Below are 12,700 nucleotides of genomic sequence, written 5' to 3'. Positions count from 1 at the left end.
CTAATGGATGTGAGGTGGTATCTCATTGTGGTCTTGATTTGTATTTCCCTAATCCTTAGTGATCTTGAGCATTTTTTTCATGTGCTTTTTTGGTCATTTGTATATATTCTTTGGAGAAATGTCTGTTCTGGTTCTTTCTCCATTTTTTAATTGGGTTGTTTTTTATTGTTGAGTTATAAGAGTGCTTTATATATTCTGGATATTAACCCCTTATCAGATACATAATTCACAAATATTATCATATATAATTTACAAATATTTCCTCTCATTCCCTAATGGATGCCTGAAACTCTATATATACTATGTTTTTTCCTGTACCTACATACCTTTTCACCTAGTGGAAGCACTTTACAGCTTCTCTTTGGCATATCCGAATTGCCAGCATCACTACTCTTGCTCTTTGGGGCCATTATTAAGTAAATTAAGGGTTACTTGAACACAACCACTGTGATACCATGACAGTCCATCTAATAATCGAGAAGGTAACTAAGTGAATAATGGGCGGGTATACAGCATGGATGTGCAGGACAAAGGGATGATTCACTTCTGGGAGGGATGGAGCCGGATTGTGTGAGATTTCATCACACTACACAAAACAGTGCACAATTTAAAACTTATAAATTGGTTTCTGGAATTTTCCATTTAATATGTATTTTTAGATTATGGTTGTCTAGGGTAACTGAAACCACAGAAATGGCAGATAAACAGAGACTACTGTGTCTTTTGAAGCACCAATCAAATGAAGCCTCTCCAGAAGTTTGTAAACTCTTATCTCAAAGATTCCTTGGGCAGCAGGAACAAGCAAAGTTCAGAGCTGCCTTCCCAGCTGGGAAGAGGGCTCCCAACCACACTCGGCACCTCCATTTTGGACTTTCAGTCTCTAGAACTTTGAGAAAATTAATTTATGTTGTTTAATCAACTCAATGTGTGGTATTTTGTTACGGCAGCCTAAGCAAACTAAGACAATCCCTAAAAACCACAGCATGCATCTGCTAAGAATGACATTCATTCTACATCATCACACCCAGGAAAATTAGCAATTACTCCATAACATCTAATATCCTGTCCAAAGTCAACTTGTCCTCAATTGTCCTAAGAATGTTTTTATAGCTACTTTTAAAATTTTCAACCAGAATCTAAACAAGGTCCACACATTATATTTAATGTCTTTTAATCTAGAACAGCCTCCCTGCCTTTTTGCCCGTCATTAACAATTTCGAAGAGCCCAGGCCACTTGTCTTACAAAATGAACCACTTTCTAGATTTGTCTAATGTTTCTTCATGTCTAAACTCAGATACAGTACTTTTTGGCAAGAATTCCACATAAGAGTTGCTGTCTACACTGCATCATATCAGGAGGTATCTGATGGCAGAGAGCAAGGCTAAATTGGAACTCTTGGTTAATGTGGTCATGGGGACCCGCTTTTAACCTCTACACAAAACAAGAGCCACTAGGCTCAACGCTTTTTCTATACACCTGCAAAGTCAGTTATGCTCGGGACCTGCAGTTCAGGGTTCATCATGTAAGATTCCTTCTCTGTCTCCCACGGCTGGTTCTCGCCCATTCTTGCCTCAGTCCAGGAGAGCACGACCCCGCCCCTGCCGGGCATAGCCCCCACCCTGGCCCATCCTAGCGGCTCGAAGCCGTCATCGGCTCAGAGGCGGAACCAATTGTGTCTGGCACTCCGCTCGGCGTCGCCCACCCGGACTCTGAATCCCAGAGCACCCGGCGCACGAGTACGCTGTTATTCGTGGGTTTCCGGGAGCAGGCTGTTTGGCCGCCGCGCCGCCGCGCCGCCGCAAGGCCGGAATTCCCGGCTTCGCCGCTGTCTCTCTTGGTACGCTCAGCCGCGGCCATGGGGATTCTGGAGAAGATATCCGAGATCGAAAAGGAGATCGCTCGGACGCAGAAGAACAAGGGTGAGGGCCTGCCCGACGGGGCCTTCCTTTCTGCCCGCTTCAGTTTTCCTGTCTGTTAAACCGGGGAACAACTCCAGCGGTAGAGCCGGAGCCGGCTCCAAAGCCGAAGAGAAGTGCCGGATTTGTGCCGAGGCAGGCAGGGCCAGGCAGGGTCTGGCCCCATTCGGACTGCAAACGACCTCAGAGAGATCTGATCAATGCCAGGCCAGGTGACCTGATAGAGAAATCCCAGCTACAGCGCAAGCATCAGTCCCAGAGAGAGGCAGAGCCAGGGTTCACCTGGTGGCTGGGCTTGGAGGGTTCGTTCTCTCCCCTTTTGTTCTGGGAAGGCTGGGAGAAGACGGCTCGCAGATACAACCTCACCTAGCAGCCGGGGTACCCTGGGTGTAATTGTGGTGGCAATCAAGACTCGAGTCTGGCACACCTGGCTTTGAACCCACTTACCTGCTGTGAAACCTTGGAAAGTCGCTTCACCTCTTTGAGCTCGATGTCCTCATCTGCAAATGGGGACAATAATCCCCTACCCATAGGTTAAGTTAAACTAGATAGCATATGCAGAGCACTAGGCACATAGTGAACACTAAGTATTTAAAGTAAACCTCCCAACATGGATAGCACATAATGAAGCATCAAATCTGGATTTAAGATTGTAAGGGCTGCAGGAGCTCAGAGAAGAGAAATGTGGAGGAAAATGGTGGCACCCAAGAAGGCTTCCAGGAGGAGGTGGCACTTGAGCTGCTGGAGGGGAGGATATTCCAGGTGAGGGTCATTGCTGAGGCATAAGCATGGGAGTCAAGGTGGGACGCTGAGGAGAATAATCTAGATTAGAAAGAGGGTTTTGAGTAATGGGGTATGCTATTGGCCAAGGTGGGTGAGGCCCAGTGTCTGGCCAGACCTGCTGTGGGATTACAGGGGCAGAAACCAAGGAATGCTAGGTGGCTAGTCTCAGTGCCTGTCCTCCTTTGGCACCATTTAGTTGTAAAGGCTAAGAAGTTGAGGGGCTTCTATCATGCATTCTTTAAATTTTTGCTGAGCCCTTACTATGTGTTAGGCACTGTGGTTAATGCAGTAAACACAGCAAGAACATCTCTGCCCTCATGGAGCTGACCTGCCAGTGGACAGTCTGTAAAGTAGTAATCAAATAAGATAATTTTAGACAGTAATAAATTTCGTGAAGACAAACCAGGGTGATATAGCAGAGTGTTGGGGTAGAGGCTAGGTTTACTAAGGTGGAAAGATTCCAGGATGGTGAGCAACTCTAGGTATAGTTTCAAATAAAACTTCTCTGAACATACATAGGAATTGCATTCCTGGAAATTTCAGCATTTATTCACACTGCAAAAAATGCCCTGTGTTTATATGTGGAATAGTTAGATTCCATGCCCCAGTGATCCTAACCCAGGTTTTCCCTCTAGATGTCTTTGGGACATGAAAAGTCATGTAGGACACCAGACAATTCTAGGCTATGCTGGACTAACTCACACCTTGTACAGCAATTGGCTTCCCTGGCCCCTGCCCAATAAATGTCAGTGAGGACTTTACCATCAGAGTGACAGTGGAAAACATCCTTGGGAATTTCCAGAATGTCTCATGGAATGGTGCTTCCCCCACTGACAACCACTGACATGGGGTATCGAAGTCTCAATAAGGAGGTTTGTTTTTATTCTAAATGAAGTGAGAAGCCAAGGGTCATTTTAAGCAGAGGGGTGGTCTTTTCTTTCCTGATCTCTCTGACAATGATTGCAGATGGTTCTGATATTCCCAGCCAACACTTGGTTGAATATGGGGCCCCACTTGACCATGGGGCTTGGATACTTTGAACACTTACCTTCTATCTTGCTTTTCATCCTTTAGCCACCGAGTATCACCTGGGCTTGTTGAAAGCAAAACTTGCCAAGTATCGGGCCCAGCTCCTGGAACCATCCAAATCGGCCTCATCCAAAGGAGAGGGCTTCGATGTCATGAAGTCAGGCGATGCCCGTGTGGCATTGATTGGATTTCCTTCTGTGGGTAAGGTCAGTGATGATCAGTGTGGGCTTTGGGCAGAAAGGCGGGATGTCTCCTTTCAAACATGATTATGCCTCTTCTCACTGCCCCTCTGGATTATTTCCAGGGACAGAGAAGACCCAGGATAAAGTCTCACCCCTGTATCATCCTAACATGGAGAACATTCTTACAGCTCTAGCAGAAGTAGCTCCACTTAGCTCATCCATTGTGCACATTTATTGTGTGTACACCATGTGCCAGGTGCTGGAGATACAGCAGGGGATGAGACAGTTCTGTTCCTGCCCCTACAGAACTCCCATTCTCAGGGGAGAAAGACAGTAAGCTAATGGAGTATCAGGTGTATTAAGTGGTGAGGACTGCTTTGGAGGGGTGTGTGGAGTGGGGGTCGAGGTCCCACCAATTTATGTCGAGGGTCCAGAAAGGCTGTTCTGGTGAGCAGATATTTGAGCAGAGGCCTGACTGAAGTGTGGGAGCTTGCAGAGTCCTGGGGAAGGAACATCCCAGGCAGAGGGAACAGTGAGTACAAAGGCCCATAGGTGGGAGCTTGCTTGGTGTATTCAAGGGGGTCAAGGTAGCCGGGTCTGAGTGAGCAGCAAGCAGTAGGAGATGAATTATAAAGGGTGGATTTCCTTGAGGGCTGTCACATAACTTTGGCGTTGAGTGAAGAAGAGTGAATCAGGGAACACTACAGAATTTTCTAGAAGGTTTTTTCTGTAAGCATTTTAGTTTAGTGTAAAATCTATATTTTTATGTTGGGAGTAAAATAAACATCATTGAAGGGTTTTGAGCAGAAAAGGCACTGAGATGACTGGCTTTTTTTTTTTTTTTTTTTTAAATAAACTTTAAATTTTAGAAGAGTCTTGGATTTATAGAAAAATTGCAAAGCCAGTGCAGAGAATTCCTGTATACTCCACACCCAGTTTCCCCTATTGTAAACATCTTATACTAGTACAGTACATTTATCACACTATGACTCAATATTTATCTGTTATTATTTATTAAAGTTCATACTTTATGCCGATTTCCGTAGTTTTACCTGTCGCAGGAGACCACATTATACTCAGTTGTCATGTCTTCCTCAGGCTCCTCTTAGACTTGCCTTGATTTGATGACTTTGATAGTATTGAGAAGTGCAAGTCAGATATTTTGTAGAAAGTCCCTTAATTGAGGTTTGTCTGATGTTTTTATTATGGTTAGACTGGGGTTATAGGTTTGGGAGGAAGGCCACAGAGGTAAAGTGCCATTTTTATCACATCATATCAAGGGTACATACTATCAACATAACTAATCACAGTTGATGTTGACCTTGGTCACCTGGCTGTTCGACCACACAGTGCTGTAGTGAATGAATGTCCTTGTGTTTGGAGCTTTGCGCATTGAAGTTGTGTTTCTGGAAGAAGCATTCCTAGATGTAGGCACAGTGGCTCAGGGGTTTTGGTTTTTAAAACAGCCATCAGCCCTGCCACTTACCCACTAAATAAGCTCTAGCTGTCTCCAGCTGAGAACAGCTGGGAACATTTCCTAGTGCACCCACTATATACAGTGCTGTGTCTAGGCTGGGTTGCATGTGCTGGGGCAGATGCCGACTGGACTAAGACTGGGCTCTGCTTCGGAATCTGCAGGATTCCTTCCTGGGGGCACTTAAATGTTTCTTAATCTTAAGGAACATTCTTATCCCAATTAGATTTTATTATCAATACCTAGCTGCTTGATTTTCTCCTTGTCCTCTAATGGTGTGGGCTCAGGAAACAATGTCATTTTAGTAATCATCTGAGCCAGGTAGAGTGAGGCTGGGAAAGTTGCTGTAGATGAAAGTTACAAAATACTCTGGAAATCAGCTGCCGAGCCCCTTGTAACTCCTACTTCTCCAAGCCTTTTGCAGTTCATCTAACATATCCCTTTCAACCCTTTCATAAAATGTGAGCACCCCTTTTACATGTAGTTTTCTGGCCTGTGCATGAATTCCTTTAGTGATGGGGTGCTCATGATTCTCCAACTTCACAAAAGCCGGATGTGGAATGGCTCAGGGGCCTCCTGCTTCAGCTTCTCAGAAGGAGCAGACACCCCAGCTTCAGGAGCCCCTCCTGCCAAGAGAGTAGAGACATCCCCCAAGTGTGCCCTCTGCTGGCTGAATACCCTCACAGTTTTCAATCCTGGTATGGTTTCCAGATTGCTCTGTCTTTTTGATCCTTTCTCATTTTTCCCAATTTTATATAATAAAAATTTAAAAATATGCAGAAGAAATGAAAACAGATACAATATGCCCTCCATCTAGATACATCACTGACTGACATTTTGCCATATTGCTCTATCTCTATCTTTGTATGTATGAGTGTATGGGGTTTTGTTTTGTTTTGACTGAACCATTTGAGTAAATTACAGGTGTCATGCTTAATGACCTTTTACCCCTAAGTCTTTAAGCTTGTATCTCCAAAGAATAAGAACATTTTCCTACTTGGCCACAAACTGTTATATCAGACCAAACAAAATTAACAGAATTAACAAAATTACTTGTCTAATGCCTGGACTATATTATGATTTCAGTATTTACCCCAAAATGGCCTTTGCAACTAGTCTGTCCAAACTAGGATTCATTCTGGAACCACATGTAACCCCTGTGTGTGTTGTCCCTTTGTGTGCTTTAATCCCTTTTGTCATGACCCTGACTCACTGAAGAAACTAGACCAGTTGTCCTACAGAAAATTTCATGCTCTGGAGTGGTCTGCTTGCTTCTTTATGCTGTGCTTTAGCTTGTTTGTCTATTCACTATACTTCCCGTGAGCTGAAAGCTGGGACTACATTGCCCAGGTTTTATGTGGGAGATGGTGCGCACCTCATTTTACACCATGCCAGAAAATCTCTGAGAGCTAGTTGTATTTCTAAGACCACTGGGTAAAAGAGGGGACACCCTGTGTTCCCCTCCATAGAGTGACATTCTCCCCACACAAACAAATTAGAAAATCGCCTGCGGGGTGCTACTGTTGTGGCTCATAGAAGTCAGGCCCTGTCAACATCCTTTTAGTGGCTTTGGCACCAGTGAATTGTCTTTGCCTGCGGATTTTTATTAGTGGTTGTAAAATGGCAATTTTCTACTTCTCTTCTTCCACATTTAATAGCTGACATTCCTCAGTAAAGTAACACTGTGTCTCATCAGTGTGAGCTGTTTGGTTACTCCGAAAAGTTCCACCAGGAAAGGTAGGATAGATGCTTACCTGTTGCCCTTAAAGATCAAGCAAGACGTTGGGCTCACAGCTGTCCAACAGGTGACAAATGAAGATTTCCAAGCTTTACCTCTTTGTGTATTATTATGAGCTCGTTAGTTTTAGTCTTTTCTTTTGATTTTACTTTCCAGTCTTCCAAGGGCTTCTTTACCAGATGAGAAGCTCAGGTTGGAAGAAGCTACTTTAGTTCCCAGGGTCTATGCCCCTTGTGGTCTGGGCCCTCTGGCCAGACCCCACCACCTTGGTAGAAATCCAGGCTCTCTGGCCATGGAAGGGCCCAGGTCTCTCCAGCAGAGGCCAGACAGGATCAGGGACATCTTCCAGCAACCACTGCTCCGTGTCTCGGCAGCCCTTGCTTCCCCCTGCCCTCCTTCCAAGAGGTCTCCAGGGTGGAGTGTTTTTGGATTTGGGGCCTGTGTTTCCTTCATGTGCCCCATTCTGGGTTTCAGAAGTCTGAGGGTGTGTGAGTGAGGTATGTCCCCAGACTTCCTGCCTGGCAGTGAGGGGCAGGGTCTAGGCAACACAAGCCCCAGGTCCAGGCGGCACTGTCCTCGTCACAACTGCTTCTCAGGCTTTTTATTCCAGGTGCCCTGCTGACTAGATGGGCACAGGAGGCTGGGGCTGGGTTTCCTCTATTCTTCATACTGCCCACTGCTTTGCACTTGCCCTCTGGGCCATAGTATCCAGCACTGTGGTCTTGCTGTAACCTGGACTCAGTGTGCCCTGTGCTTTGTCATCTCCGTTAACCCCCATGCAGCCCTGATTGGATGCCCACTCTACATATGAGGACTCTGAAGCTTAGAGGATTAAGTTTCTTGCCCAGGGTTCTCCAGCAGAGGCAAGGTTCCAGGCCAGGTCTCTGTCATCTAGCCAAGCCACAGCTCCATTCCTACAGTGTTCCATCTAGGTCTTTCTCATCTCACCCCTCCCTTTCTCTCAGCACCTTCTCCCACCATCTGGCTTTGTCTCAGACCAGAAGGTGAGTATCTCCTTGTATATCTTGCCTCTCCCTGAGTGAGCAGCAACTTCAAGTGCCATGGGGCTGTTGCCATCTCGAAGTTCTCTGGGGCCCAGGAAGGTCTGGAGGGTTTTGTGGAGCTAGGGAAGGGCCCCTGATTTAAGAAACTAGGTCCCTGTGTCCTCTTGACACAGGCCTTGAGGCCTCCGAGGAATGGAGGGGTTCTCTGGTGCCCATCTCCTCCTGGGCGGGGCTAGAAGCAACTTTTCCAGGTGTTGATCCTTTCACAGCCCCTCCAATCACCAAGCTGAGGGTGAGGAAGGGATCTCCCTGCTGCTCGCAGCCTGTGGAGATTCTCTAAGGAGACTGGGACAAGATTCCTCAATACAGTGGCTTTCTTTTTCTTCTAGTCTACTTTCTTGAGTCTAATGACCTCCACAGCCAGCGAAGCTGCATCCTATGAATTCACAACCCTGACGTGTATCCCCGGGGTTATTGAAGTAAGTTGGAGTTTGCTGGATCTCAGGAGGGGAAAGGGTGTATGCTTGTGTTTATAATTGTGTATATGTTATGTGCATGCTTGTGCAGGTGTGTCTGTGTCTGTTTCTGAGGGATGGGTGTCCCTGTGTAGGGGAAGGCTCTGAACTGAGCTTATTTGCCCTCAAGCACTGGCACTTCTGGGATTCTGGCTGCTAAGACTCCAGAGATGCCTGGCCTATCCTGCAATCCTAACTGGTTTCAGGAGTCAGGCCAGCGTATAGTGCCTTTTGTGCTCCACTCGCCCACACCACCCCAGCTCAGGTCACTCATTGCTGCTTGGCTGGATCCTGTTTCCCATGAAGCTTTAGAGCTGTGGGCAGCCCAGGTCCTGTGGCCTTGAGCCTCTCACTATGAAGCACTTGATTTGTGAAGTGCTGTTATCATCAGCAATGAATGTTATGAGACTGAAAACTCTAGAGCCCTCCCCAGGTGGCTCAGACAAGGCCATGAAGGCTGACCCCAAGGTTCCTACAGCCCCTAGCTGTAGGCTGTTGTACATGTCCTGGGTTCAGGCAGGCCCTGCCCAGCGGTGGCCCATCCTTACCTTACCGTCTTCTGTTCTGCATCCTAGTACAAAGGAGCCAACATCCAGCTCCTGGACCTTCCTGGAATCATTGAAGGCGCAGCACAAGGTGTGAGATGGGCACCCAGAGCCTGTCTTCTCCCTCAGGGGACTCAGGAGCCTCACTGTTAAAATTGGATGTGGCCGTTAAGGATTGATGGATGGGGCTCACAGCTCCTCACACTGCTCAGTGCTCTGTTCCTAAGGGACGCTTTTCCCAGGAGAAACACATCTTAAAGCTGAGGAAACTGAGGCAATGAAATGTCTTGCCCAAGGTTGCCCAGCTTACCAAATGGGCTTGAATCCCCACTTCCACTCCATGTGTTCCACCATGCCCCCTGCTAAGATTCTTGTTAGCTGGCAAACTCAGACCATGCTCCTAGTCATGGAGCTCTGTCCTTCGTTGTTTTGGGGGTTTTCGTTTTATTTTATTTTTCTGAGATAGGATCATGCCTGTGCTTCTGGTGGCAGGTGGCTGCATCCAGCATTTGCAGAGATGATTACTAACTGCTGGTTATCCAGCACTTGCTAAGTGCTGGGCTCTGTGCTGATCATTATCTCACTTAATCCTTAGATAGTCCTATGACTTAGGGAGCATCATCATTTCCTTTTTATAGCCAGGAGGAACCCCAGGGACAGAAAGGTTAAAGGTCTTCCCTAAACAACTATTCAGCTGTTAAGTGGCAGAGCTGGGACTGGAGCTGCCTCTCTGGTTCTATAGCCCCACCCTGGCTGGCAGCGAGGTGTCCTCTCTAGGTATTCAAGTGCAATCTCTGCTATACACCCTCCCACGCCCCACCACCCTCATTGTAGCGAGATCCTGCCTATTTGAATTGGTTTGTGGGGAGTGGTGATGGTTCTCCATGCCATCCCAGCCAGCATATTGGGGATCTGGAGGTGGTCTGGTCACATGTGGTGGAAGGGCATGGGCTGGAGGCAGAAGGCAGCTGGCCCATGGAGATCACCTTGTCTAACCTCTTACTCTTAGAAGAGGGAGGCAGGTCATAGTTGAAACCCATACTACACAGATCCTGGTATTGCTATTTTGGTCCCTGACTTTGTGTGATGTTGGCAAAGTTCTTGACTTCTTTGGTCTAATAATAATTAGGTCTGGTTTTTGTATGGTAGTCTCTAAAGCACCTCCTCCTTTGTTGTCTCTTGTGATCCTTTCTGCAGCCCCGGGTGAGCATTCTAACACCCTGTTTTCTAGAAAGGGCAGACGAGTTCAAATCCTGGCATCACATTAGCTTTGTGTTCTCGAAGAAATGATTATCTCTAAGCCAAACCTCAACACTAACCATATGTGATAGTTTTAAGGATTAAGTGAGGAAATTTTCATGAAGCATTTAGCACAGGGCATGCCACACAGTAGGGGGAGAGGGAGGATGTCACTTCTCCCAAGGCGGTGATGTTGGATTTCCTTCTAAAACAAGTCTCCATGAGTCAGACAGCATCTAGATGAAAGAAAAATGCCAAAGAAATCACAGCCCAGAAAGTGGCATGTGGCAGGTCTATAAAGGACAGGAGTCCGGGCGCTGTGGACTGGGTGGGGGTCACACGGGTCCTGTTTGTGTCACTGTGTAATGTCCTTTCTACCTGTCCAGGGAAAGGCCGTGGCCGGCAGGTGATTGCTGTGGCACGCACAGCTGATGTCGTCATCATGATGCTGGATGCCACCAAAGGAGAGGTGCAAAGGTCTGCAGGGTTGGGTAGGAGGCAGGCCTAGGTATGGCACTGGGACACCTTGGCTCCTGCAGATGTGTCCCGGAGCTTCTGGATGGTCCAAGGGGTGCTTGGCCTTGTCACATGGAAGTAGTGATAGGACTGACCACAGGTTAAACCCAATGCACTGAGCCTTGGAGAGACACATCCTCTCCAAGAGGCTTACATCTAGCACAGAGGCTGTCCTAGGCCCAAGGTATGTGGCCTGGCTCTGACTCCTGCTAGCAGAGGCCCAGTGACCCAGTCACTGCCCAGAACCTACTAGGAGCCTAGCCCCAAGCAACAGAAGCCTTGTTCATGCCCTAGCCTGCTGGCTAAGGGGCATACCAGGCCTGCCTTTTCACTTGGATCACAGACTTGGCTGGTCTGCTCTGGACTGGGCAGAGGGTCCAGAAGCTCCTCCTCTGTAGCTCTGAGTCATTGGGAAGGAATATTCTAGATTGTAGGGGGCAGGTAGAGGAGGGTGTTGATGTGGGTGGGCAGGGGCTTCCTGTGTAACATAGAAGCTGTGCGGCCTGCCTCAGGGCCCCTGTGAAAATTTGTCGGTGCTCTGCCCAGGTCTCTGCTGGAGAAAGAACTGGAGTCAGTGGGCATCCGCCTCAACAAGCACAAGCCCAACATCTACTTCAAGGTGAGGCCCCTCTTACCTTCAGGCTGCAGTATGGGTGGTTTGGGACTGGGTCAGACAACAGCTAAGGCATATGAGGCCATTGCAGCTAACCCTTTGTCAGCATCTCTTCCCCTTTCCTCCTCCAGCCCAAGAAAGGTGGTGGCATCTCCTTTAACTCAACAGTCACACTGACCCAGTGCTCAGAAAAGCTGGTGCAGCTGATCCTGCATGAGTACAGTATCCTTCCTGAAAAGAGCAGTGAGAGAGAGCCCACAGCCTTCAGGGCAGGGGAGGAACAACCAGAGCCAGGGCACCCTGTGGCCTACCCCAGTAGACCACCCCAAGCCTCCCTGGATCCACTGAAACAGGCTCCAAGAAAGCTGCAGTCGCTGACACAAGACGCTTCCTGTTTCCTTTGCCTTTGTGCATACTAAGTTCCAGCTGGCTGGGCCACAGCCATGCACTCAACAGTAGCTTCCTTGCTTCTCGCCAACTACTAGGTGCTATGGCGGCCAGTCACATCTGGAGGGAAGATGAGATGTTGAGGGAAACAGCCCCTGGGGTTTGGCCTCCTGACCTAAAGAAGCCTCAGGGAGAACCAGGAGTCTGTGCACACTCCACTGAAGTATTGTCGGGCTGTGTGGGTTCTGGGGCTCTGAAGGACAGGCTAAGGCCCTAGAGTCAGTTGAGCTCAGCATGGAGAGAACTCATGATAGGACAGACTGCCTAGCAAGGTGGTGAGGCCCTCGTCACTGCGGATATGCAAGCAGAGGCCGGGTGGCTCCTAAGGAGAGTTCTGCATGAGGGGCAAGCTGAGTTAGACCAGAACTTTCAGACAGTGCTCCTAGCACTGAAACCTGAAGTTCCACTGAGGTGCTTTGGGGATTCTGGCAAGTAGGCTTTCTTGCCTAACAGCAAAGATTTAAACTGTTGGTTAAAACTTTTACATGTTTTGGTTCCTTTTGAAAAAAAAAAAGGAGCCTCACCAAACTTTAAAATCTGGTAAAACCTTACAAGCAGATGACCTCCAAGGTCTCTTTCAGCCAGCATATTTCCTGATTGGCTGTTTCAGGCCCTCATCTGAGTGGGCATGAGGAGCCTGCTGGTGCACAGTTTGCCCTTAATCTGAGCTTCTCAGAGATCTTCAATGGAAGTGCTCT

The 12,700-nt window shown here is 47.7% G+C and overlaps 1 protein-coding gene across 1 annotated transcript in view; it reads left to right on the top strand.

Moving 5' to 3' along the window:
* Positions 1 to 1,722: 1,722 nt before the first annotated feature.
* DRG2 (developmentally regulated GTP binding protein 2) overlaps positions 1,723 to 12,700 on the top strand; it is a 19,362-nt gene continuing 8,384 nt past the window's right edge. Inside the window, exons 1-8 of the mRNA XM_006908443.3 lie at positions 1,723 to 1,920; positions 3,775 to 3,935; positions 8,517 to 8,606; positions 9,218 to 9,278; positions 10,813 to 10,903; positions 11,489 to 11,561; positions 11,687 to 11,777; positions 12,679 to 12,700. Coding sequence (XP_006908505.1) covers positions 1,857 to 1,920; positions 3,775 to 3,935; positions 8,517 to 8,606; positions 9,218 to 9,278; positions 10,813 to 10,903; positions 11,489 to 11,561; positions 11,687 to 11,777; positions 12,679 to 12,700 — 653 coding nt within the window. The 5' untranslated portion in view covers positions 1,723 to 1,856. The remainder of the gene's footprint in view (positions 1,921 to 3,774; positions 3,936 to 8,516; positions 8,607 to 9,217; positions 9,279 to 10,812; positions 10,904 to 11,488; positions 11,562 to 11,686; positions 11,778 to 12,678) is intronic.

The sequence above is a fragment of the Pteropus alecto genome, unplaced genomic scaffold (assembly GCF_000325575.1).
Source record: "Pteropus alecto unplaced genomic scaffold, ASM32557v1 scaffold52, whole genome shotgun sequence".
NCBI classification, from domain to species: domain Eukaryota; kingdom Metazoa; phylum Chordata; class Mammalia; order Chiroptera; family Pteropodidae; genus Pteropus; species Pteropus alecto.
Note: the sequence above shows the minus strand (reverse complement) of the source record. Positions and strands in the feature narration are given on the sequence as shown.